Genomic DNA, 26,216 nt, shown 5'->3' on the forward strand with positions numbered 1-26,216 from the left:
GAATGTCCCGACCCCTTCCCCATATATATCCCGCCCCTAGTCATAGGACTTCAGTTGTTCGTTTGGTGCGGCAGGATAAAGACGCACTTTTGTAACAGGGGACTGCTCTGGCAGTCCTAAGCTTTTCTTTTCTTATGTTTGAGTCAGTAGTACTCAGCGTCTGTATTAAAATGCAGATAATGCGTCTCCATCTACCTCCACCGTGCTGCAACTTCAGTAATTGTGCTGGTGATTTCAGCGGGTCGCGGGTGAGCTTAGCCAGCAGCAATGCTGCGGCCTGGACTGCACTCGATGCTCGGTGATGTCCGTTAAGGCGATTCCTCGCTAGCTGCTGATTGACACTGTCTTTTATTTCTAAATCTGTCAATTATAACTATCACTGTTTTCTCTCCATCCTTTTTTGGTTGAAGGTTTCTTTCTGAGTACTTCACATTCAATTAAGATTTTGTGAAGGCTGTCACATAACATTGCAATTATTGCCTTTAATGACCATGTCAAAGGATAGAGGTAAACAGGAGGGGGAGAAGCCTGTGCTGGTTCCATGTCAGTCATGTACGGCTTATGTGCCCTCTCAGGACGTAAAGGATGGTTGGAATCGGTATGACTTGCATCCGGCGGTTCAAATCCCGACAGCGGCTGCCCGACTTGGGTATCCCCAGGTAGGTATTTACTAAGCTAACCTCCCCCCCTAACCCACCATAGGGGTGCCTAACCATAACCTTCCCCACAGTGCCTAACCCTAATCCCCCCTCTAAGTGCCTAAACCTAACCCCCCCTTCCCCGCCGCCTAAACCTAAGTCCCCCGGGGGGGTGCCGAACCCTAAGTCCCCCCAGGAGGTGCCTAACCCTCCCTCTCCCTAGCCTAACCCTAACCTCCCGGGAGGGGGTACCTAACCCTAAGTCCCCCCCGGGAGCCCTAAACCTATCCCTCCCCCCCGTCGCTCTCCGCTCGTGGCGCCCAGCATCCCTTCGATCGGGATGCCGGGCGCCGGTCTACCGGCGTCGGTAAAATGACAGGCGTCTAGATTTAGACGCCTGTCATTTAACCCTCGCCGGGATAAAGCAGTCGGGAAGCCGGCCGGCAGGATTACGTCTGCCGGCTTCACGACTGCATACCGGATGCTTTGTGTGTTGTCTGTTATAAAGAGTCACCTCACCAATCCAGTTTACCTATCCCTGGACAAGAACCATATTGGGTTTCCTCTTTGTCCCAGGTTATGATGCAGATTGTGGATTATATGGCTGCTCCTATGATGCCTTCTTGGATGGGGTGTCCATAGTATACTATGTTTACACCTCCTATGCATCCTTCATGGAAGAATGTTTATGGCCATTCTAGTCAGAATATGGCACCATCTAATGTTGATAACAGACCGGTAGTGACTTAAGCGCAAGTTATTTTTATGTCAGTCTGTCCAACATATGGATTCAGGCGCATCATCAGGTGAATCAGATAATGCACAGGGTTCCTCCCCAGGATCTAGCTGTGTGGAGGAGGATCATCCATCCACAGTGGATCTTCCTCCTTTGGTGAGGGTGGTTAAATCAATCCTAGATATTCAGTATGATGAACCAGCTCATAGTAAGAAGGCTCCAATGTTTAATCGTCACCGGAAGGTGGTCAAAACGGAGTACCCTCTATCTGAACAGCTTACAGAGCTTTTCGAGGAGGCATGAGGTAATCCTGATAACCGGTTTTATGTGAATAAATGAATAACCTCATTGTTTCTGTTCCCACCTTCTGTATGTACTAAATGGGAGGTACCTCCTACTGTAGATGCTCATGTAACACATTTAATCAGAAATGCTCCATTGCCTATTCCATCAGTGTCTTCGCTGAAGGATTCCACAGATAAAAAGATTGAATCCTGTCTTAAAGCAATATTTTCGTCATCTGGAGCGGTTACTCGTCCAGCGATGGCTGGAGCCTGGGTAGCCAAAGCTGTCGAGGAATGGATAAGGGCATTGGAGGATTCCATACCAAATGCTACCAGAGAACAGATGAATATCTCCCACATACGGGAAGCAGCTTCCTATCTGGAAGGAGCTGCAGTGGGTGCTGGAATTTTAGCTTCTAAGGCATCAGCAGTATCAATAGTGGCACACAGGGCCCTTTGGTTAATATCTTGGAAAGCTGATATAGGATCAAAGAGGGCGCTGGGTGTCTTACCATTCTATGGAAAGGTACTTTTTGGAGTAGAGTTGGATAATATAATTACTACTCTGGCAGGTTCAAAATCTGCAGGTCTGCCATCTACTTCAAAGACTAGATCTAGGCAGGTTTCTTTTCAGTTCTCCTGTCCTAAGGGATGAGCAAAGGAACAGTCTTCCTCTAGGCCAACTAGTTTTCACAAGTCTAAGCGACAAACTAAAAGGTCTGGCCCGGCAAGACGTCCAGCTTCTAAGCCGGACAACAAGCCCTTGGCCTGATGGAGCGGGCCTCCTCCTGGGGGATCCCAGGGTGGGAGGCCAACTTCTTCAGTTTGCGGATTATTGGCATCAGACAACTACAGATGCCTGGGTCTGAGAAGTGGTCTCTCAGGGGTATGCCCTCACTTTCAGGAGATATCCCCACCAGAAGTTTTTTTTGCACAGATCTTCCATCAGATGCAGTCAAGGCCTTGGCCCTTCAGGAACCATTCACTCCCTGCTGCAACCGGGGGTAATGATCCCGGTTCCTGTGTCTCAACAGGGAAGGGGTTATTATTCCAATCTTATTCTGGTTCAGAAACCGAATGGGGCTTATCGCCCTATACAAAATCTAAAAACCCTCAACAGGTTTATCCATGTACCCAAGTTTCGTATGAAAACTCTCCGGTCAATTATTTTGGCAATGGAGCCGGGAATTACATGGTTTCTCTGGATATTCAGGATGCATATCTGCATGTTCCTATTATACCATCCCACCAACAATTCTTACGGTTTGCTGTCCTTCAGCAACATTACCAATTTCAGGCTCTACCCTTTATCCTATCTATGGCTCCCCAGGTATTTACCAAAATAATGGCAGTCATGATGGGCTATCTCGTGTGTCAGGGAGTCAGAATTCTGCCATATCTGGACGACCTTCTGATATTGGTACAGACTCCGGTTATGTTACAAAACAATCTTCAAATAACCATAGCCTGCCTACAAAGGCACGGCTGGATAATCAATTGGAAGAAATCGTTACTTTCTCCAACACAGCAGATGGTACATCTGGGAGCTTTTCTGGATTCTCGGGCACAAAGAGTGTTTCTGCAAGAGGACAAGATTGCGGATCTATCATTGTGAATACGCAAGCTGCTACGCAAGCGAAGGGTATCCATTCTGTTAGCAATGCAGGTCCTGGCATCATTGGTATCCACCTTCAACATGGTGGGGTATGCTCAGTTCCTTTCCAAGCCTTTACAAAGATTGATTCTCTCCAGGTGGAACGGATAGCATCATCTTATAAGGTCCCAGAGGATGCTTCTCACTCCAGAGGTTTGTCACTCCCTCCTGTTGTGAATTAGAAAGGATCATCTAAACAAAGGGCGCTCTTTCTGGATTTCAAGTTGGGTGCTTCTCACCACGGACGCCAGCCTTCACAGATGGTGGGCAGTGACAGGTCATCACACCTTTCAAGGAAGATGGACAAATCAAGAAAGTAATCTGTCATTAAATATTCTGGAACTGCGAGCAATATACAGAGCTCTTGTCATGGCACAGGACCTGCTCCAGGGCAGGCCGGTCCAGATCCAGTCCAACAATGCGACTACAGTGACCTACCTCAATCATCATGGAGGCACAAGAAGTTATGCAGCCATGAAAGAAGTGACAAAGGTTCTGTTTTGGGCAGAACATCATCTTCTGGCCATCTCAGCAATATTCATACCGGGAGTACTCGATTGGGAAGCAGACTTCCGAAATCGCCAGGACATACACACCAGAGAGTGGTCTCTTCATCCGGGAGTGTTTCAGCTCCTGGTAAACAAATGGGGTCTACCAGAGGTAGATCTCTTGGCATCACACCACAACCACGAGGTCCCCAGGTACGGGTCCAGGTCCAGAGACCCATCAGCAGCCTTCGTGGACGCACTGGCAGTAAGATGGGATTTCAAGTTGGCGTATCTTTTTCCTCCGATTTCTCTACTCCCAAGAGTTCTCAGAAAATTCAGGCAGGAAAGCGGAATGGTAATACTTGTGGCTCCGACTTGGCCCAGACTTAATTGGTTTACCAACATCCAGAATTTGTCCGTAGACAGTCCATACCCTCTTCCTCTATGGCAGGATCTGCTAATGCAGGGTCCCTGTCGACATCCGGACTTACCTCGTCTGGCTTTGATGGCGTGGCTCTTGAATCTTCCATCCTAAGAGCAAAAGGTTTTTCTAGTTCTGTAATTCAACGATGATTAGGGCACGGAAGCCTGTCTCTGCCCGCATCTATTACAGAGTCTGGTATTCTTTTGTTCAATAGTGTTCCCATAGGAAGTATGATCCTAATATATTCAGGATTTCCAGGTTATTGGCTTTTCTTCAGGCAGGATTAGACTAAGGTCTACGCTTGGCCACAGGTTTCTGCATTGTCAGTCTGGTTCCAGAAGAAGATTGCTTCATTACCAGATGTTAGAATTGTGCAAGGCAGCCACGTGGTCTTCTGTCCACACCTTTCTTAGGTTTTATACCTTTGATACTTTTGCCTCTCAGGATACTTCCTTTAGGTGACGAGTTCTCCTTTCTGCTCAGGAGCGTCCCCCACCCTAGGAGAACTGCTTTGGGACATCCCCATGGTATCCATGTGGATCCCCATGGACCCCAAAGAAAAAAATAAGAGTTATGGTAGACTTACCTAGATAACTCCTTTTCTTTGAGGTCCATAGGGTCCACATGGCACCCACCCTGACGCACCTTGCTTCATTGGATTATATTCTTTCGGTCACAGATTCCCTTATCTTATGTAAGAGTGTTTCTGGTGTATGATTGTTCTTCTCCTTTTTCCTTCTCCTGCCCTGAGGCTTGTTAACTAAAGTGAATTCCTATGGCTAGGGGCGGGGTATATATGGGGAAGGACCCGAGGCATTCTGGGAGCAGAAGCTTTAACTGTTTGGTGCCTGTTCTTCCAACCATAATATCCCTGTGGACCCTATGGACCTCAAATAAAAGGAGTTATCTAGGTAGTCTCCCATAACTCAACTTTTCTTGCAGTGTTGTCCTGCAGTTAGTGTACATGTCTTGCAGTAGTGTACATTTCTTGCAGTGTTGTCCTGCAGTAGTGTACATTTCTTGCAGTGTTGTCTTGCAGTAGAATACGTTTCTTCTTCAGGGGCCATAGGGAATCACAGGGATACCATGGGTATAATGTGGTTGGAGTGATCCAGGCATAAAAACAATTAATCTTTCAGCTCCCAGGATCCCCCAGGTCCTCCTTCACATATACCCTGCCCCTGGCCACAGGCATTCAGTTTTTCGTTTGGTGCGGCAGGATTCAGATGCACCTTTAAAACAGGGGGACTGCTTAGGCAGTACGAAGCTTTCATTTTATGTTTTATTTTTATTTCAATGTTTAGAGTTAGCAGTGCTGAGTGTTTTCAATAAACGCCTGCACTGCGACTCCGTCTACCTCCGCCGTGCCGCAACACCAGTAACAGGTCTGTTGATATCGGCCGGTCATGGCAGAGCTTGCTAGCGGTGACGCCGGGGCACAGACTGCAACCGGACGCACCGAGAAGTCAGGTAAGGCGATTCCTCGCTTACGAGTAATCATGCGCGCCGGTCTTTGCTTCCGGCACTGGAGATGCACCAGAAGCCACTGCAGTGAGGGCCCAGGGCCGTCTGCTCCCTCATTAGACCACCTGGGCCTTATCGTCTGACACCAGGGATCGGCAGCAGAAGCTTTTGCTGGTATGAGGCCAGCCTACCCGGCCGGTTGAAGCAGCTTAGGGGGAGGTAGGTTCTCCCCCGGCAACTCCAACCCAGACGCAGATCCAGCAAAGGTCTTTCCCGCGTCTGGGTCGCTCCTCCTACCCTCCTCGTGTATATGAGACGCTCACAGTCCACTATTGGTGCTCTTCTGAAGTGGTTTGGTCTCAGGAGGTTTTGAGTCAGTCTCCCTGTATCTCTCCTCTGGGTAAGGTATATAGTGCTCTATATCCTACCAAGTTTGAGTAGTCGATTCAGGGTCCATGGCAACTAATTTACATATGCATTGTATGTGACTTTTGCTAGCTGCTGTGTTGATACTGCCTTTTATTTCTGACTGTCAGTTATGACTATCACTGTTTTTTTTTCTCCTCATCCCTCTGTTATAGGTGGGTGGGTTTTTTTATCTGTACTTCACATTTACTAGTGATTTTTGAAGGTTGTCACATTACAGTGCATTATTACCTTTATAATTGATATGTCAAAAGGTAAAGGGAAACAGGCGGTTGAGGCCCTTGTGCTGGTTTCATGTAAATCCTATTGGGCGAGCTTGTCCCCTCAGGACTTTATACAGGGTGGTTTGTGTGCTGTCTGTTATAAAGAACCACCTCACCAGTCCAGTCTACCAGCCCCTGTACAGGAGCCATCTTGGGCGTCCTCCTTGTCTCAGGTGATGACTCAGTTAGTGGATCGTTTGGCTACTCCCACGCTGCCTCCTTTAATGGGATACCCACAGCAGTTTCAGCATGCTATGTTTGCTACCCTCTATACATCCTTCCTGGATGGATGTTTATGCCCTCTCAAGTCAGACTATGGCTCTGGCGGCTGTGGCGAACAGACTGGTAGTCACTAAGGCGCCTAAGCGGTCGTTAAATTTTTATCAGTCTGCTCAGTATGTAGATTCATACGCATTATCGAAGGAATCCGATGATGCGCCAGGTTCTTCTCCAGGGTCTATCTCAGGGGAGGAGGACAATCCTTCTACAGTAGATGTCCCTTTTTTGGTGAGGGCGGTAAAATCAATCGTAAATATTCAGGATGATGAGCCAGCTCCTAGACAGAAGGCTCCAGTGTTTAAACACCAGAAGGTGGTAAAAGTTGAGTTTCCTAAATCTGAGCAGCTCACTGAACTTATGGAAGAGGCATGGAGTAACCTGGATAAACTGTTCCATGTTGCGAAAAGATTCGCATCTTTGTATCCTTTCCCAGCTACTGAATGTACTAAGTGGGAAATCCTCCTAGTGTGGATGCTCATGTGACACATTTAGTCATGAGTGCTACGTTGCCTATTACGTCAGCATCGTCTCCTAAAGATCTTAGTTAGAAAAATGTAAACATGTCTTAAAGCAGTATTTTTAATATCTGGAGCTGTTACTCGACCAGCTATGGTTGGGGCTTGGGTATCTAAGGCTGTTGAAGAATGGACGGGGCATTGGAAGATACTCTAGCAAATGCTACCAGAGAACAACTGACATAGATCTTCCACATATGGGAATCTGCCTCCTATTTGGGAGAAGCTGCAGTAAATGCTGGGCTCTTAGCTTCTAAAGCATCAGCAGCCTCGGTTGTCGCTCGTAGAGCCCTTTGGTTAAGGTCCTGGAAAGCAGATACAGGGTCAAAGAAGACTCCGGAATCCTTACGGTTTTTTGGAAATATACTTTTTGTAGCAGAATTAGATAAGATAGTGGCTACTCTGGCAGCGACAAAATCTGCAAGCCTGCCATCAACAGCTACAATAAAGTCTATGCAGTCTTCTTTTGGACCTTCGTCCTCCAGGCCGTCTAGTTCTCGCAGGACCACCAAGCAGCAAACTAAGAGGTCCTGGCCGGCCAGATGTCCAGCTTCTAAGCCGGACGACAAACCCTCTGCCTGTTGGGGCGGGCCTCCTCCTGGGGGATTCCAGGGTGGGAGGCCGACTTCTTCAATTTGCAGACTACTGACATCAAACGACAACCAGACGCATGGGTCCAAGAAGTGGTCTCTCAGGGGTATGCCCTCACTTTCCGGAGGCATCCTCCCCAGAAGATATTTTGCACAAACCCCCTCCATTAGATTCTATCAAGGCCTTGGCCCACCAGTAGGCAATTTATTCCCTACTGCGGGCAGGGGTGATAATCCTGGTTACTGTGGTTCAACAAGGAAGGGGTTATTATTCCAGTCTAATTTTGGTTCAGAAACCAAATGGGTCTCATTACCCTATTCTAAATATGAAAACCCTAAACAGGTTTATTCATGTACCCAAGTTCCGTATGAAGACTCTTCGATCAATTATTTTGGCAATGGAACCTGGGGATTTTATGGCTTCCCTGGACATTCAGGATGCATATCTGCATGTGCCTATTACGCCATCCCACCAACAATTTCTACAGTGTGCTGTCCTGCAACAATGTTACCAATTTCAGGCACTGCTTTTTAGTCTATCAACGGCCCCGTGGGTTTTCACCAAAATAATGGCAGTTATGACGGCCTACCTCAGGCGTCAGGTAATTGGAAAACTACCATACCTGGACGATCTTCTGATATTGGCACAGTCTCTTGCTGTTCTAGAACACCATCTCAAACTGACCTTTGCCTGTCTACAGACGCACGGCTGGATCATCAATTGGAAAAAATCCTCTTTCTCCAACACAGCAGATGGTGCATCTGGGGGCACTTCTGGATTCTCAGGCACAAAGGGTGTTTCTGCCAGAGGACAAGATTGCAGCCCATCATTGCTATTACGCAAATTGCTATGCAATCGAAGGGTATCCATTCTATCAGCGATGCAAGTTTAGCGGTCAATGGTATTCACCTTAGAAATGGTGGAATATACTTAGTTCCACTCCAGACCTCTGCAACAATTGATTCTCTCCCATTGGAATGGACAGTGTCATCTAATACGGTCCCAGAGGATCCTTCTCACTCCGAAGGTTCATCTCTCTCGTGGTGGTGGCTACAAAAGGATCATCTGGACAAAGGTCACCCATTCTGGAATCCAAATTGGGTGCTCCTTACCACGGACACCAGTCTTCGCGGATGACAGATGGACAAATTAGGAAAGTCATACACCCATTCTGGAGTTTCAAGCAGTAGCACTTATGGCACAGGACCTGCTCCAGGGCAGGCCGGTCCAGATCCAGTCCGACAACTCGACCACATTAGTATATTTCTGTCATCAAGGAGGTACGCAAAGTGACAAACATTCTGACAGAACATCATCTTCCAGCTATCTCTGCAATATTCATCACGGAGTCCTCAACTGGGGTGCGGACCCTAAGTAGTCAGGACATACACGCCGGAGAACATTTCAACTCCTGGTGAACAAATGGGGCTTACCAGATGTAGACCTCATGGCATCACGTCACAATCACAAGATCCCCAGGTACGGGTCCAGAACCAGAGACCCCTTTAGCCGCATTCTTGGACGCACTGGCAGTGTGATGGGACTTCAAGCTGGCGTATCTCTTTCCCGCCTCCCAAGGGTCCTCAGGAAATTCAAGCAGGAAGGCGGAACAGTGATACTAGTAGCTCCTGCTTGGCCCAGACACCATTGGTTCACCAATGTATGGCATCTATCCATAGACACTCTGTTTCGTCTTCCTCTATGGCTGGATCTATTAGCGCAGGCTCCCTGCCTGCATCTGGACTTACCCAGTCTGTCTTTGACGGCATGGCTCTTGAGTCTTCCAACTTAAGAGCCAAAGGTTTCTCCAGCTCTGTAATTCAAACGATGCTTAGGGCACGGAAACTTTCCTTTGCCCGTATCTATTACAGAGTTTGGCATTCTTTTGGTCAATGGTGTTCCCACAGAAAATATGACCCTAAGGTTTTTAGGGTTTCCCGGGTACTTTCTTTTCTCCAGGCTGGGTTAGACCTCGGTCTCTGCCTGACCACCCTGAGAGTGCAGGTTTCTGCATTGTCAGTTTGGTTTCATCGAAGGGAACATCCCCATGGTATCCCTGTGGATCCCTATGGACCCTGAAGAAGAAAATAATAGTTATGGTAGACTTACCTTTGTTAATTCTTTGCCTTCAAGGTCCATAGGGTCCACAGGGCACCCACGTTGACGCACCTGGCTGCATTGGGTGCTTTTTCTTTCGGTCACGGATTCCCTCTCCTTCTATGAGTGTTTCTGGTGTACGATTGTTTGTCCTTCTCCTCTTTCCTTCTCATGCCTTGGGCTTGTTTACAAAACTGAATGCCTGTGGCCAGGGGTGGGGTATATATGGAGGAGGACCTGGGGCATCCTGGGAGCTGAAAACTTAATTGTTTGGTGCCTGGATCACTCCAACCACATTATCCCCATGGTATCCATGTGGACCCAATGGACCTCGAAGAAAAAGAGTTAACAAACGTAAGTCTACCATAACTCTTATTTCCTTGCAGTGTTTTGCAGTAGTGTACATTTCTTGCAGTGTTGTCCTGCAGTAGTGTACATTTCTTGCAGTGTTGTCCTGCAGTAGTTTACATTTCTTGCAGTAGTGTAGACTACTTGCAGCGTTGTCTTGCAGTAGTATATATTTCTTGCAGTGTTGTCCTGCAGTAGTGTACATTTCTTGCAATAGTGTACATTGCTTGCAGTAATGTACACGTCTTGCAGTAATATACATCTCTTGGAGTAGTATACATTTCTTGCAGAGTTGTCTTGCAGTAGGGTACATTTCTTCACATTGTTGTCTCGCAGTAGTGTACATTTCTTGCAGTGCTGTTTTGCAGTAGTGTACATTTCTTGCAGTGTTGTCCTGCAGTAGTGTAGACTACTTAGTGTTGTCTTGCAGTAGTGTACGCTACTTAGTGTTGTGTTGCAGTGTTGTACACTACTTGCAGTGTTGTACACTACTTGCAGTGTTGTCCTGCAGTAGTGTGCATTTCTTGCAGTAGTGTACACATGTTGCAGTGTTGTCCTGCAGTAGTGTACATTTCTTAGTGTTTTTTCTTGCAGTAGTGTACATTTCTTAGTGTTTTTTTCTTGTAGTGTACATTTCTTAGTGTTTTTTCTTGCAGTAGTGTACATTTCTTAGTGGTTTTTTATTGCAGTAGTGTACATTTCTTAGTGGTTTTTTCTTGCAGTAGTGTACATTTCTTAGTGTTTTTTTCTTGCAGTAGTGTACATTTCTTAGTGTTTTTTTCTTGCAGTAGTGTACATTTCTCTTAGTGTTTTTACTTGCAGTAGTGTACATTTCTCTTAGTGTTTTTTCTTGCAGTAGTGTACATTTCTTAGTGTTTTTTCTTGCAGTAGTGTACATTTCTTAGTGTTTTTTCTTGCAGTAGTGTACATTTCTTAGTGTTTTTTCTTGCAGTAGTGTACATTTCTTAGTGTTTTTTTCTTGCAGTAGTGTACATTTCTTAGTGTTTTTTTTCTTGCAGTAGTGTACATTTCTTAGTGTTTTTTTCCTGCAGTAGTGTACATTTCTTAGTGTTTTTTTCTTGCAGTAGTGTACATTTCTCTTAGTGTTTTTTTCTTGCAGTAGTGTACATTTCTCTTAGTGTTTTTTTCTTGCAGTAGTGTACATTTCTTAGTGTTTTTTTCTTGCAGTAGTGTACATTTCTTAGTGTTTTTTTCTTGCAGTAGTGTACATTTCTCTTAGTGTTTTTTTCTTGCAGTAGTGTACATTTCTCTTAGTGTTTTTTTCTTGTAGTGTACATTTCTTAGTGTTTTTTCTTGCAGTAGTGTACATTTCTCTTAGTGTTTTTTTCTTGTAGTGTACATTTCTTAGTGTTTTTTCTTGCAGTAGTGTACATTTTGAGCAGTAGTTTACATTTCTTGCAGTATTGTCTTGCTGTAGCCTGCAATTGTTTGAAATGTTTTTTTTACATTATGTACTTTACTTTGCCATTGTGCTGTCAGATCTATCGGTGTACAAAACGTAATATTCGCAGTACAGTGTGAATGGTGTAAGTTTCTAAAACAGGACATATTTAATGTTTGCTATATAAACTGTATGTCAGGCTTTGCATATACACCGCAAGTTAATATTTTTTCTTTAACGGTAAAGGTGGAATTTTTAGATTGCAAATCCTGTTTTCTAATGGTCTGAGTCACTTCTGCCAGCTTTTACTACAATTAAAGGAACAAAATGTGAATTTGAAACATGATATGCAGGCTATCCCAATTCTCCTAACTATGATAAGATATATATAATAATTATACATACATAATTGAGGATCAAAACTGCACATTTCACAGGAGAAAAAATATAAATAATTTTAAATTAAAATACCCAAAACCTAAAATACAAATTTAATTTAAAAGCCTAGTAGCAATGAGTAGAACTATATATACATAAAACTTTTACATAACAAAAGATATATGAGATCCTGTTAATAATCCCATTGAAGTGTGGATTTAAATAGCTGCTTAGGGCAGAAATGGCTGATACCAGTCAACTAGTACTTGCAGTCTCCTGTACAGCACATGTACATAGAAGGGCTTATTCAGAGTCTGACCCATCCGGAATCGCATAATGTGATTGTAAATCCATTCACATCTTTGCGACCTATTCAGAGCAAGTCACATACACAAATCTTGAGCTGCAACTCTTTCCCCTCTCTGGCGACACTTTCTGTTATACCTGGTTGACTATTTGCCAAATGTAAAAATAGCAGTACACAAAGGAAACACATTACAGTTAATGACCAGATAGAACAGATAACAAATACTCAAGTGGATTAGTACATCTACAATGTTTAGAGATGCAGACGCAAATATACTATTTTTTTATTTTGTTTTCTGACAGCACTTTGGGATATATGTGCAGGCTTTCCCTTCTTTAATTTGAGTGTAAATTCTTTTATTTGTGTAAAAATTCATTATAAATGCTAAACTTACACCAGGGTAAGAGTACATGCAACCCAATCCCCTCCAGAAGGCTGGATTTGAGACTTTTTGGCTGCAAGTTTAGTCTCACTGTGAATAAACACCCACACCATGCCCTTACTGCAGGCTTGCCTACCCTCCCGATTTGGCCGGGAGCCTCCCGATTTTCGGGTGCCGCTCCCGGCCCCCCGGAAAGGCAGGCAAGCCTCCCAGAAGCTTGAGACCCTCCCCACCTCCCCCCTGACAAAAACGGAAACCCCCGCAGCGGGGGGGCCCGGTGACGCGATTCGCGCAGAATCGCGTCATCGTGGCCCCGCCCCCTGCTTCACAATGCTGAAAATAACAGCATTGTGAAGAGGGTGCGGAGTCACGATGACGCGATCGTGCGTCCCCGCCCCCGTCCCCAGTGTGCCACCAAATGGCCGCCCCCACTCCCGGCTCCGCCCCCAATGGCCGGCCCCGCCCCCTGCTATTAGCCGACAATCAGCTCCCTCCCGGAAGGCTGGAGCTGATTGTCGGCAAGTATGCGCTTACTGTACTTTCACTGTGACTGCAAGCCTGCTGACTGCGATTGCATGCCCATTTCTGGTGATATCATGCCAGTCACAGTCATAGCTCCCTAGGCGCAGACATTTGAAAGTCAAGATTTAGACTAAAAAGTCTTTGATATGAAAAATTTGCACATATGCAATGTGAAACATTTCAACTTGAGACCAATAACATTACAAATAGTGTTACAGACTGACTCTGAATGAGGCCCAGAATGCCTAGTGTTGGGGAAACAACCTGCAGTATCTACAGCAACACCAGACAAGTGACCTAATCTTGCATGTGTGGCTTACAGATCTGGTCATCATTAGACATTTTCGTGAATACGATTATGCTACTGTGTGGACATGTTTCAAATGCACTAAAAGACTCCATTTGTGGTGGAAGAGAGCTGGCTGTATCTTTTGTCTAATTCGATGAATTAGATGGCCTAAGATGAATTTTAGGTCCAAATGGACCCAATTAGTCACCTGGTGATGACTGATGTCAATAGGTACATAAGAAAAGCGCATGAAAAAGGGGTGTGGCCTTATGGGAAAGGAGTATGACCGTTCTGATTTGTCCCGTATGATTATGAAGGGGTACTAATCCCGTTGTACCACTGTTATCACAGTGTCCCTGCCAAATACAGTGTGAATCCAAAGGCTGCACTGATGATGCACAATATTTTTGCAGTAAATCCCACCAGCTCTAGATGTAGGGGAGCGATGATGAAGCTGCACCTGCAACAGGATTTGTCGTTTACAAGACTGTAGTCCGCAGTGTAGATCACCAACTAGCATGCCTATGAGTAACGCTACGTTACAGTGTCAGCAGCTATAACTGTAACATAATGTTTCTTATGCAGATTCACCCGCAGTCGCACACAGAACATAGACATTCTGCATATAATTTTAATCAGTAATCAGCAGAAGCTGCTTGTGCTAAATATTCGCATAAGACGCATTTGAAGGTAAAAGGTTGCACGAAAAGACGGTTGGTGCTACCGAGTCACGCGGAGTTCTCGCGACTTGTAGCGCAGGGAGGAAGGATAGATGTATGTGGACACCTCTGTATGACAATATTTTGAAATGTGTGTGTTAAATTAAAGGATAAGACTGAAGGTGCTTGGGGAGGTGGCCAGATGGAGGAAGAGCCAGCCAGGGAGATGCCAGGGATAAAAGAAGAGGTGAAAGGCTACAAGTGAAAATGATTATTAACTGAAAATTGATAGGCCCAAGCAGGTCCCCCTGCCCTGCGGTGCCCTGTCGCACCACCCTTGTTACGGCCCTGCTTCTATCACAGCCCAAAACAATGTAAAATGTTGCACTAAACACCTACTTAAATAGACCATGAGCATACTAAATGGCTGTGTGCTAATAAACATTAAAGTAACATAATACAATTTGATCTGAATATTGCCAAATGCACTCTGTGAAATCATTTCGTGTTTTACCCTATATGGATGCATTTAAAGGTTGCTCCATTAAATGTGTATTTTATTATCATTTACGAACGTGTAACATGTTTGATTTTGTGCTGTTTTGATTGTGGGAAAATAAAAGAAGCTAATATTGCTGCATCAGAGTACTCTAGGCCTGATTCAGACCCAGTCGCAAGCGCTGAGCGCTCGCAACCGGGTCGATGGTGACCCAGAGCGCATGCGCATGACGGAGCCGGCTCCGTCGTGCGCATGCACGAGACCCGGATACTGACGGGAAATCTGTCGCTCCGGGTCTAGCACCAAAGGGGGCGTGCTGTCAATGTTGAGTGACAGCATGCCCCCTTTGGTGGGCGGGCCGGGGTGGTGGCTGCCCAGACGGAGGCGTTTCAATGAGAACGCCTACCATTTGGGGGCGGCCCCACTGACATCACAAGTGATGTCAGTGGGAGAGCTTTCGGCTCCGTTTGAGGCAAAAGCTCTCTGGGGCTTGCGGCCACGAGACCCTACCACAAGGGTCTCGTCGCAAGCTCGATGGTCGCGATGGTCTTGACCATCGCGACCATCATCCTGGCCACTCGCATTAGCTGTGGGTGGCAACTCAGAGCAATGCGAGCGGCCATGAGGCCGCTCCATAAAAAAAAAAAAAAAGACTCCCTGATTCAGAGCGTCCGGCTCTGAATCAGGACCTCAGTGTATTTATTTCAATGGGCCTTCTGGTTACAAATAGTATTGTACCATTACTCTGATAACATAGGGGGTGATGCAGAGTTAAGTGCAAGTTATTTTCGTGGACATTCAGAATTTTCATTATGTTCTATTTATTACCATTTTCCAACCACGTCACCTGCCCCCTGGTTGAAATCGTGACATTGTAGGTGTGCAATCCTATACCAGTGACAATAACACTGCATACACATGTAATGGGGTGAGAGTTTAGAAAATGTGAGCGTTTAGCAGTAAACTCTCACATTGGTTGAGTTGAATCTTCACAATGGGAAAACATCAGGATGAGGGTTTAAATCGTGAGTTTTTTCAGTCTGAAAAACATGCGAGTTTGTATGTTCTCGGACTCTATTACATTGGCCGAGTTTAAAAAGCGTGAGAGTTTACTGCTAAACTCAAATTTTCTGAACTCTCACCTTATTACATTTGGCCCAGAATGTTAGCCTCAAGCCAGAAAAAAATGTTATGGTCATGTCGCTAGATGTCCTTCTAATATTAGAAGGTAATTGTACCACACTTTTAGTAACCTTCATTTATTAACCTTTTATTTATAGAACACCACCATACTCATACCCAGTGGAGCTTACAATCTATATTATCTACTACAATGGACACGTGTCTGCACCAAAGGGCATATTTATCAATTACACAGGTCTGCGATGAAAAAGCTTTTTTAACGAATTTGTGATACCTATAGATTTTTTACTTCTGAACACGAAAATTACTCCCGATTTTGCATATCACATCATGTTTTTCTGCAAAAGTGTATTTATGAATAAGTAATTTTTTTTATATTCTTTAAAGTAATAAATGTATTCTGCCAGCATTTATTATAAAACATTGTCTTAAATTAATTCAGTCGGTTGTATAGAACGTTGCAATTCAGTTCTCGTCATAAAACTTCCCCCCGCCCAGTGCCAGGTTAAGGTCCACATGGGCCTGGAGCTGAAATTGACAAAGGGCCTAAACCCCATACTGTCTAAAGGAACATTGCACACACACAACAACTACAACTACAAGGTGAGCTGGCGAAGGTGAAACCAAATACAACAGATGCAACACAGTTTTACTCTGTGCCGGATCATTTTAACCCCTGCCTAAAAAAGTTTAGAAATTGGAAAAAATTATCATATCAGTTTAGTAGATCGAAATAAATTTCTACTTCTACTTCCACCTCTACATATAAAATAAGGACTGATGATACAATTTGTAAAAGCACTGCCTAAAGATGGAGAAACTTTCAAATATCTTTGCACCAAATTCCCTAAACTATCCGATGCTAAACTGAAGGAAGGATTTTTACAGGCCCTGACATTAGAAAGTTAATAAAAGATTAGCATTTTGGGCGTGTAATGAATATTGTGGAACTTTCGGCGTGGACTTCGTTCAAATAAGTGATTTCAACATTTTTAGGCAATGTCAAGGATCCAAACTACAAAGAAATTGTCAGGGAAATGCTTAATAGTTACAGAAACTTTGGCTGCAATATCAGTTTAAAGTTACATTTTTTGAATTCCCATATTGAGCATTTCCCAAATAATCTCGGAGACTACAGTGAAGAACAGGGTGAACGGTTCCACCAAGACGTTAAAGATGTAGAAAGAAGATACCAGGGTCGTTGGGACGTCAGCATGATGGCTTACTAGTAGTGGATGATACACAGAGACGACACGGAAAAAGCATTTATAAGCGAAAAGCGACAAAATGAAGTTTGAAGACAAAAAAAACAAGATATGGTTTTGTTTCTATTATTGTTTTATTTTATGGTTATTGTATTATGTAATTAAGACAAAAACACAGTGATATAATCTACACTTAAATAAATGTGTCAAAAACAATTAAACTTCTTGTTTTTTTCTTAAAAATTTATGTAATTCTCTTATAGGTAAATGTTATGTGGTTATTTTTTTTAATATACTATTTCTTGATGTACACAGGAGTATAATTAAGAATATAAAAGTATTATTAAAAAAGCTTTTAATACCTTAAATTTTGCAGACCTGTGGTATCAGGTTTTAGATCAGAGAATGGCAGTAACACATTATTTGCCACCCGAATGTATCAAAAACACATGTAGGACACGTCAAGTGATTAGCATTCACCTCACTACTCTATGGGGAACCCCATCGCGCTGCTACGCATATAAGGTCTGCTGAACACGCATGTGCGGCGGCCATTGTCAGGGTGGGTTCCAGAGGAACCCTCTCCCAGTAAGTTTTGCGAAGTGTAGCCCATAGGCTACAGCGTCTAACACCATCTTCAGAAGGCGTTAGCTGCTGGGGCCAAACTGAGCAAACCTATGGGAGCTGTGGCCGCTGTCTGAAATGGAAGGCCCACAGCAGATAATGCATACAGATCATACTTAATTTTTGCGGGTATCCCCCGAAAACGGGTGTTTTCAGGGGATATGCTGCAAATATTGGTGGCGATTCAGTGGGAATTGAATAGCGCCGGGAGATATCTCCTGAAGCTATTACATTCAGCGCGTTTAGTCTGACTAATGATTTCTGCTCGTACCCTACTGAGGGTGTGAGGAGAAATCCAACTAAAGTGCTGGCCGCAAGTCTTTTTTCCAGCTTAGCGCGGCGCTAACAGTCTCACGGCTGGTACTGTAGGCTGAGAATGCCTGTTCTCGCGACTAAACACCCAGGTTAATTCACGAGGACTGCCATTCTCCGGCTTAACTGCTTCCTGTACGAGTAAACATTGTGGTGAATTGAATAGCTCCAGGAGCTCCTTCCCGGCGCTGTTCAACTACTGCTGAATTGAATCGCCACCATTATTTGATAAATAGGCCCCTAAAACTTGTCCTGATGTTTTCAATTAATATGCCTAATTTTATTTTATAAAATGTAATCAATTTACGTTGTATTATTTTGACCAAGGAATACTTTCAAAAAGGTACTGAAGCTTCTTCTGAGCAGTGCAGCACAATGTACTTGTTTCTCTGCTCAACCACTTGTCTGGCACGGTCACATCAGATGCGACCACACCAGGCTGCGGCCAGTCAGAAACACACACTAGGTGGCTGCAGGAAGCTAATCTTCCCGCAGCTGCCTATATCAGAGGGACCTCCCGGTCCCTCTGCAACCCTGGCCCCCCCTCCTTTGTGTCCCGATCACTGCTGGCCACAGTGATCAGGACTCGGCAATACCCCCCTTCGAGCACGACTGCAAGGGCAGCCGTCACCCCTGTAGAATGCAGCAGACGCGGCTAATGGTTGCTGTGGCTGCTGCCGTGTCCTGATCACTGTGGCAGCCATGATCGGGAAGCCAGCCTCCCCCTGCCCTGCGCGACTGCAGGGCATGTTACCCCCGTAGAAAGCAGCCGCGGCTCCTGGTTGCCGCGGCTACTGCCGTGTCCCTATCACTGTGACCGGCAGTGATCGGGAAGCCGCCTCCCCCTACCCGGCACGAGGCAGCCATCACCCTCACAGAAAGCAGCAGCCTCGACTCCTGGAAGCCGGCCGCGGCTGCTACTATGTCGAGCTGTCAGCACCTCCGTTCGGCTGCAGCAGCACCTCCTCCTCTTCTGCTATATATAGTGTGTGTGTGTGTATGTATGTATGTATGTGTATGTGTGTATGTAAGCATATGTATGTGTGTGTGTGTATGGACATGACGACGGGGCGGTAGCTTCGAAACGTTGATCTATGCATCAATGACCGTGTCCTAGTGCTGTTCTTGTTGGAGCTATATGGAGTTTGACACGCACACAAAATATAAGCATATTGTCTGGAGCTGTTTATTCCGTGGAGTGCTGCCTATATCGACAGTGTATGTGGAGTGTCCTGCCCGTTTCAGGATTTTGTGCACCCAGGTGGCTGGATGATTATTAGGAGTGCCAATCCCCGAATCGTATGTGTGTATGTAAGCATATGTGTGTATATATATATATATATATATATGTGTGTGTGTATGGATGGCCACTGACCATCGATGGTTTGCAAATCACCGATGGTCTATGATCAAAAACTAATACTGCATACACACGGTCAGATGATCGATTTTTTTTACTGTGTTAAAATGAATGGAAATCGTCCAAAACTGACTGCAAACACATCAGATGTCGGATTTCGTTATCATACAAACGGGAATACGCATCGTTCTTCGTTGCACACGTCAGATCTTCCTTCAGATATGAACGATTTTTAAATCGTTATCGTTCAGATCTGAAGAAAATATCTGACTGTGTATGCACCATTAGTGGTTTTGCCATTGCTGACGGGCACCAATGATGCGCATCGATGGCAGCCCAACCGATGTTAATGAAACATCGGTGGCTGCGGTCTCAAATAATCAGTACATTTTTTATCGATGGTTGCCTCATTGACCATTAATTGTACAATTTCAATGGCTATCATTACAGTATACCATAAAAAAAATTATTTTTATGGTATATTGTGTTACATTTTTTTTTATAAAATTGTGTTGGATAAGTCTTAAAACAGATCTTCTTGATCTAATTCAATCTAAAAAAAAAAGAATTTCTAACAAAATTCGTCAGCTAAGTGGCTAAGGATGCATCCAGCATAACCTAATTTCTATCACAGTGTGTGAGACGGAGAAAGTCCTGCACGATGTGACCAGAGGCCACAGTGACTCAGCAGTAGCGGCTGTCAGCCTGTCTTCTCATGTGCTAGTAATACTAATGGAGCTCTGATGCTGCCCAGATCCCAATAACGATGGTACTCTCCGCCTCCTGCTGTGACGTCGTTGTCTGTACATGTTAGCCTGACCCTCCCGCTGCTCTTCTTCCCATGCTAATGACTCTGGGATGGCGTCACTATGATGTCAGCGTCTGCTCTTATTAAGTTGCGTTGTGATCGCACTGACTTAGTTACACTCTGGCTATGGCGGTAACTACTGGGGACGACTACGGTAGGGAGATATTACACTTCTCGTGTGGTTGTGTGTGAGATCCATTAGTCAGAGGCAGACTTCCCAGGTGTTAAAGTTCCAGCATACGACACAATGATTCTTGTAGTTCTACAGCATGAGAGGCACTGGATGCCCCGTGACGTTGTGCAGCTGACTGATGGCCCTGTCGTTGTGTGGTGTAGCAGATGAGTAGTGTAGGTGGTGTAGTCAGTGTAAGTAATGCATGCCAGCAGCAGGAACTCGGAGTGCCCCCATGTCAGCAGCAGCCGCCTGTTGCACTTGCATTACCTCCTCCCAGCTTGAGTAATATACTGCTTTAGTAGTCGTCTTCTTCCCCTAATTGGGCTGACAGTGCTGACGTCACGCCATTTCCTGGAATCGGGTTACAGCCAGGGAAAATGGAAATGTTACACTGTAAACACAGTGCAGATTGACGTCAGCAGCAGCCCGGGCTGACACATTGTGACTCAGTGATGTGATGCATCATGCTGCTGCCTTCTGCTGGCTGTGTGTCCCCTGCACCCAGCACTTCTCAACTGGGGAACATCATGTGGGGTGAGTGCACTCCTCGCTGCTGCTACTGCTGGGGGATCGCCTGGATGACACTTGCTGCTACTTTGCTGAGTTCCTGGTCCTCCTGTACTTCATGCTGAATTCTGCAGATGGTTCTGTTTTACATACCTGGTATTTAACCTGGAGGGATTAATTTACTCTGGTTTTTGGATACTGCCTGATACATGTAGTGGATGGTCTGGTAATTTTTGCTGTCAGAAAACCTATTTCCTGCAGGTGACTTAATGCAAATTAAAGGAAAACTGTCAACAGAATATATGCACTCTTCTATTGGCAAATGTGGAATTGTGTTACATTGTTTTCTGTTTTGTGTTTTTGTTAGAATATACTTTGTAACGGCACAAAATAATGTTTCAATTATTATCTAAATTAGGTTTTAGATGGTGCTCACCTTTGTACTAAAATATATTATAGAAATTTTTTTGATTTGGAAATATAAATAGCTGATACATACTTAGAGAAAGCAGGACTCAACTTTATTGATAATAAATATTGGAAGTTTACAGTATACTGCATGATTGATTACAGCAAGAATTAAAATACCTGCTTTTTAATAGGGATTACCAATTTTGATTTCAACTTCCAGCAATGCAGTTTGATATATCTGATTTAGAAAGCCAGGTCTTTCACTGTGAAAAACTTCTGAGGGAGTTATTGGCCTTTCCTAACATCACTGTTGTGACCATCATAAAATGATCTTAACAGTGAAAGGCTGAGATATATTGTAACTGTCCTTTTCAGAATTTGGTATGTCCCTCATTCAGGAAGTTCATACACTTGCATCATAACAAAAAACAAATGTAGACATGCAATCTAGACACACTTCCTGCAAGCTGGCAAAGGGCAATAATAACAAACATCCAACCTGATTCCAGTAGCACTCACTAAAGTTGGCAGCCATAGCTGAGCCTTAACAAATCACAACACTAAGGCTTTTATTTCTGGTTCTGTTTAATACCACACTCATCCAAATCTACTATTATTATGTTCTAGTGTATGTAAACATACCTATCTATTGATCAATTGATACTTTACTACCTTACAACACTGAAATCCTGGGTTTGATTGACACCAAGGTCCTATGTGTGTGTAGTTTGTATGTTCTCCTTGTGTTTCTTCCCACAATCCAAAAACATACTGGTAGATTATTTGGATTATGACAAATAAATGAAACCTAGTAAGTGTGTTTACATGTGGTAGGGAGTACATTACCAGTAATTTATATAGCATACACATATTCGACAGCGCTTTACAGAGATTATGTGGCCGTTCACATCAGTCCCTGCCCCAGTGTAGCTTACTATCTATATTCTCTATCACATGTTCACACACTAGGGTTAATTTTTGTTGGGAGCCAATTAACCTACCAGTATATTTTTAGATTGTGGGAGAAAGCCAGAAACCCATGCAGGCATAGTGAGAATATACAAACTCCACACAGTTAGGGCTTTAGTGGGAATCAATCCCACAACCTCAGTGCATCTGTGCTGGCCATATAAAGGTTGTAAACTGGTTTGGTATGAAAAATCTACAACAAAAAGATAGACAATATCTAGATACAGATGTTAGACAGGCAATAGGTCGACATGGATGAATGTCGACATTGTCAAAAGGTCACCACATGTTTGTTTTTCTAACACTAATCTTCACCCTAACCCTCCCCTTGGTGCCTAACCCTCCTTCCTGGTGCCTAACCCTAACCGTCCAGTAAGTGCCTAACCCTAAAAAAAAAATAAAAAAAATGTGGCAACCATTTTTTTTTTTTCCGAACTGTCAAGCTTCATCCATGTCGGCCTTTTGTGTGTCATCCTTTTGTCCCTGTCGACCTATTGCCTGTATAACATCTGCTGTCTATCTAGACCTTTTTACTATAGATCTATTGACTGGAACCCATTGTAAACTCCACTACTGAAGGGACTGACTGATGTGAATGACCAAATATGATCTGTACAGCGATACGGAATATGTGTGCGCTATACAAACAACTGCTAATTTATCTCCTATCTATCTATCTATCTATCTATCTATCTATCTATCTATCTATCTATACAGTGCATCCGGAAAGTATTCACAGCGCTTCACTTTTTCCACATTTTGTTTGTCAGCCTTATTCCAAAACGGAATAAATACATTTTTGCCCTCAAAATTCTACACACAATACCTCATAATGACAACGTTTAAAAAGTTTTTTTGCGATTTTTGCAAATTTAATAACCCCCCCCCCCCAAAAAAAAACAACTAAGAAATCACATGTACATAAGTATTCACAACCTTTGCTCAGTACTTTGTTGATGCACCTTTGGCAGCAATTACAGCCTCAAGTCTTTTTGAATATGATGCCACAAGCTTGGCACACCTATCTTCGAGCAGTTTCGCCCATTCCTATTTGCAGCACCTCTCTAGCTCCATCAGGTTGGATGGGAAGCGTCGGTGCACAGCCATTTTCAGATCTCTTCAGAGATGTTCAATCGGATTCAAGTCTGGGCTCTGGCTGGGCCACTCAAGGACATTCACAGATTTGTCCTGAAGCCACTCCTTTGATATCTTGGCTGTGTGCTTAGGGTCGTTGTCCTGCTGAAAGATGAACAGTCGCCCCAGTCTGAGGTCAAGAGCGCTCTGGAGCAGGTTTTCATCCAGGAAAGCTCTGTACATTGCTGAATTCATCTTTCCCTCTATCCTGACTAGTGTCCCCAGTTTCTGCCGCTGAAAAACATCCCCACAGCATGATGCTGCCACCACCATGCTTCACTGTAGGGATGGTATTGGCCTGGAGATGAGCGGTGCCTGGTTTCCTCCAAACATAACGCCTGGCATTCATGCCAAATAGTTCAATCTTTGTGTCTCATGGTCTGGGAGTCCTTCAGGTGCATTTTGGCAAACTCCAGGTGGACTGCCATGTGCTTTTTACTAAAGGGAGTGGCTTCCGTCTGGCCACTTTACCATACAGGCCTGATTGGTGGATTGCTGCAGAGATGGTTGTCCTTCTGGAAGGTTCTCCTCTCTCCACAGAGGAATGCTGTAGCTCTGACAGAGTGACCATCGGTTTCTTGGTCACTTCCCTGACCTAGGGCCCTTCTCCCCCGATCGCTCAGTTTAGACGGCTGGCCAACTCTAGGAAGAGTCCTGGTGGTTCCGAACTTCTTCCATTTACGGATAATGGAGGCCACTGTGCTCATTGGGACTTTCAAAGCAGCAGATATTTTTCTGTACCCATCCCCAGATTTGTGCCTCAAGACAATCCTGTCTCGGAGTTCTACAGACAATTCCTTGGACTTCATGCTTGGTTTGTGCTTTGACATGCACTGTCAAGTGTGGGACCTTTATATAGACAGGTGTATGCCCAATTAACTGATTTTACCACAGGTGGACTCCAATTAAGCTGCAGTAACATCTCAAGGATGATCAGTGGAAACAGGATACACCTGAGCTCAATTTTGAGCTTCATGGCAAAGGCCGTGATTATTCATGTACATGTGATTTCTTAGTGCTTTTTTTTTTTATTTTTAATGAAATATGCAAAAATCTCAAAAAGACTTCATACACGTTGTCATTATGGGGTATTGTGTGTAGAATTTTGAGGACAAAAATTAATTTATTCCATTTTGCAATAAGGCTGTAACACAGAGGTGGGGAACCTTTTTTTCTGCCGAGGGCCATTTTGATATATATATATATATATATATATATATATATATATATATATATTTAACATTATTTGCAGGGCTCGGTGCAGGCCACGCCCCCTCCATGTGATGTCACACTGGGTGGGGCCACAATTGCCAGTGATTACATCAATGCCCGAAGCATCCGGAGGATAATCCAGGGAGCTGTAAGGGTAGCGGTGTGACTGTCTGCAGCATCCTAAAGATGCCCCCGATGGCACTGCTGTATAGATTCTGGCTGCAGGGGGCCATTCTAGGCACCCTGCTAGCCAGATGAGGCTAGCAGAAAAAGCTCAGGGGGCAAACGATTCCGGGGGCCCTATACGGCCCATGGGCCTGAGGCTCCCCATCCCTGCTGTAACATAAAAAAATGTGGAAAAAGTGAACTGTTGTGAATACTTTCTGGATGCATTGTGTATGTGTGTGTGTGATAGATAAGATATATCTATCTATCTATCTATCTGTCTATATATATATATTATATATATTATATATAATCAATGATGCAAGTGAGCCGCACTCCCTTGAATATAGGTGTAAATCTCCGGTGCCCTCCTAGGTATCCACAGCAAGGATCCAACATGTAGCAGAAAACTGCTGGCGGCACTCAGACACAATAAATACCAGTGCACAGCTGGTTACAAAATATATTTTGTCTGAGTGCCGCCTGCAATTTTCTGATATAGATATATATAAATATGGAATTTGGGGGGGGCTATATCTCAAAAAGTAACAATAATTGGAAAAACCGATCATCAGTATAGTGATTCCTTCGTGGGGCACTCTTTTGTACATAAATGATTTGTTAGTATAATTCAAAATTAGCCTTTAATATATTTCCAATGAAAAATAGGGATTTGTTGTGCTCATTTATAAAATATCTAATCGAGCTCCCTTAGCAATTAATCTCATGAATTTATAAAAATATATCTATAATAAGAATTAGCATAAAGTATGTGGTGACTATGCTTGTTTGAATTCATATGCTCATATAGCTCCTGATGGGTACATAATATATTATAATAGCAGGGTCAGGTACAGTTCGTATGACATATAAAAATTTAAATAGTAAGTACGGAGTACAAGTACCTGGTCCCCTCTGCTGTCCAGGGTCTTCTATGAGCGGACACTGAGAAGACCCTGGACAGCAGAGGGGACCAGGTACTTGTTCTCCGTACTTACTATTTAAATTTCTATGGGGCTATGTGACACAACATGATATTATCTGCCTATAGTATTTTATAATATTTAAGTATGTTATCCAGGATTGCTATCCTGATATAAATCAGTATCAGGTCATCTGGGTGATTTACGCCTACAGGGTGGTCTTTGCTCTCCCCTCTTTTCAGAGTACTCGGTTAGCATTTCATGTGTGTGTATGTGTGTGTGTGTATATATATATATATATATATATATATATATATATATATATATATATATATATATTTATTGTGACACAGTTAGGTTAGGGGGTCCCTCTCCTGGGTAGAGGACTCCTTCCTTACACACACACACAGCAGCAGGTAAGCAGCACACCAGTCTGGATGCAAGTACAAGCTGGTCGGCGCCAGTCTTTATTGTGCAATGTCAGAAATAACATGAAGAAAACATAAACATAAATCCTAGCCCTGTCGGGGCACTAACTTCACAGGTAGTTCCCTCACTACCAGAACCTGGCAAGGCCTAATGCCCTCACCAGCAACAAAAGCACAGCACAACACTTAGTTAGG

At 44.1% G+C, this 26,216-nt stretch overlaps 1 protein-coding gene across 9 annotated transcripts in view; it reads left to right on the forward strand.

Annotated features, from left to right (window-relative positions):
* CREM (cAMP responsive element modulator) overlaps nt 1-26,216 on the forward strand; it is a 91,433-nt gene that overhangs the window by 35,519 nt on the left and 29,698 nt on the right. The window contains exon 1 of one of the 9 annotated variants that reach the window (XM_088462705.1): nt 20,112-20,251. The exons of 4 other annotated variants lie outside the window; for them this stretch is intronic. In XM_088462705.1, the coding sequence (XP_088318831.1) occupies nt 20,224-20,251 (28 nt within the window). In that variant the 5' untranslated portion in view covers nt 20,112-20,223. 4 more of the 9 variants (XM_088462708.1, XM_088462703.1, XM_088462706.1 and 1 more) reach the window with 4 other exon arrangements.

This window comes from Taudactylus pleione, unplaced genomic scaffold, assembly GCF_031769625.1.
Source record: "Taudactylus pleione unplaced genomic scaffold, aTauple2 ptg000053l, whole genome shotgun sequence".
NCBI classification, from domain to species: Eukaryota; Metazoa; Chordata; class Amphibia; order Anura; family Myobatrachidae; genus Taudactylus; species Taudactylus pleione.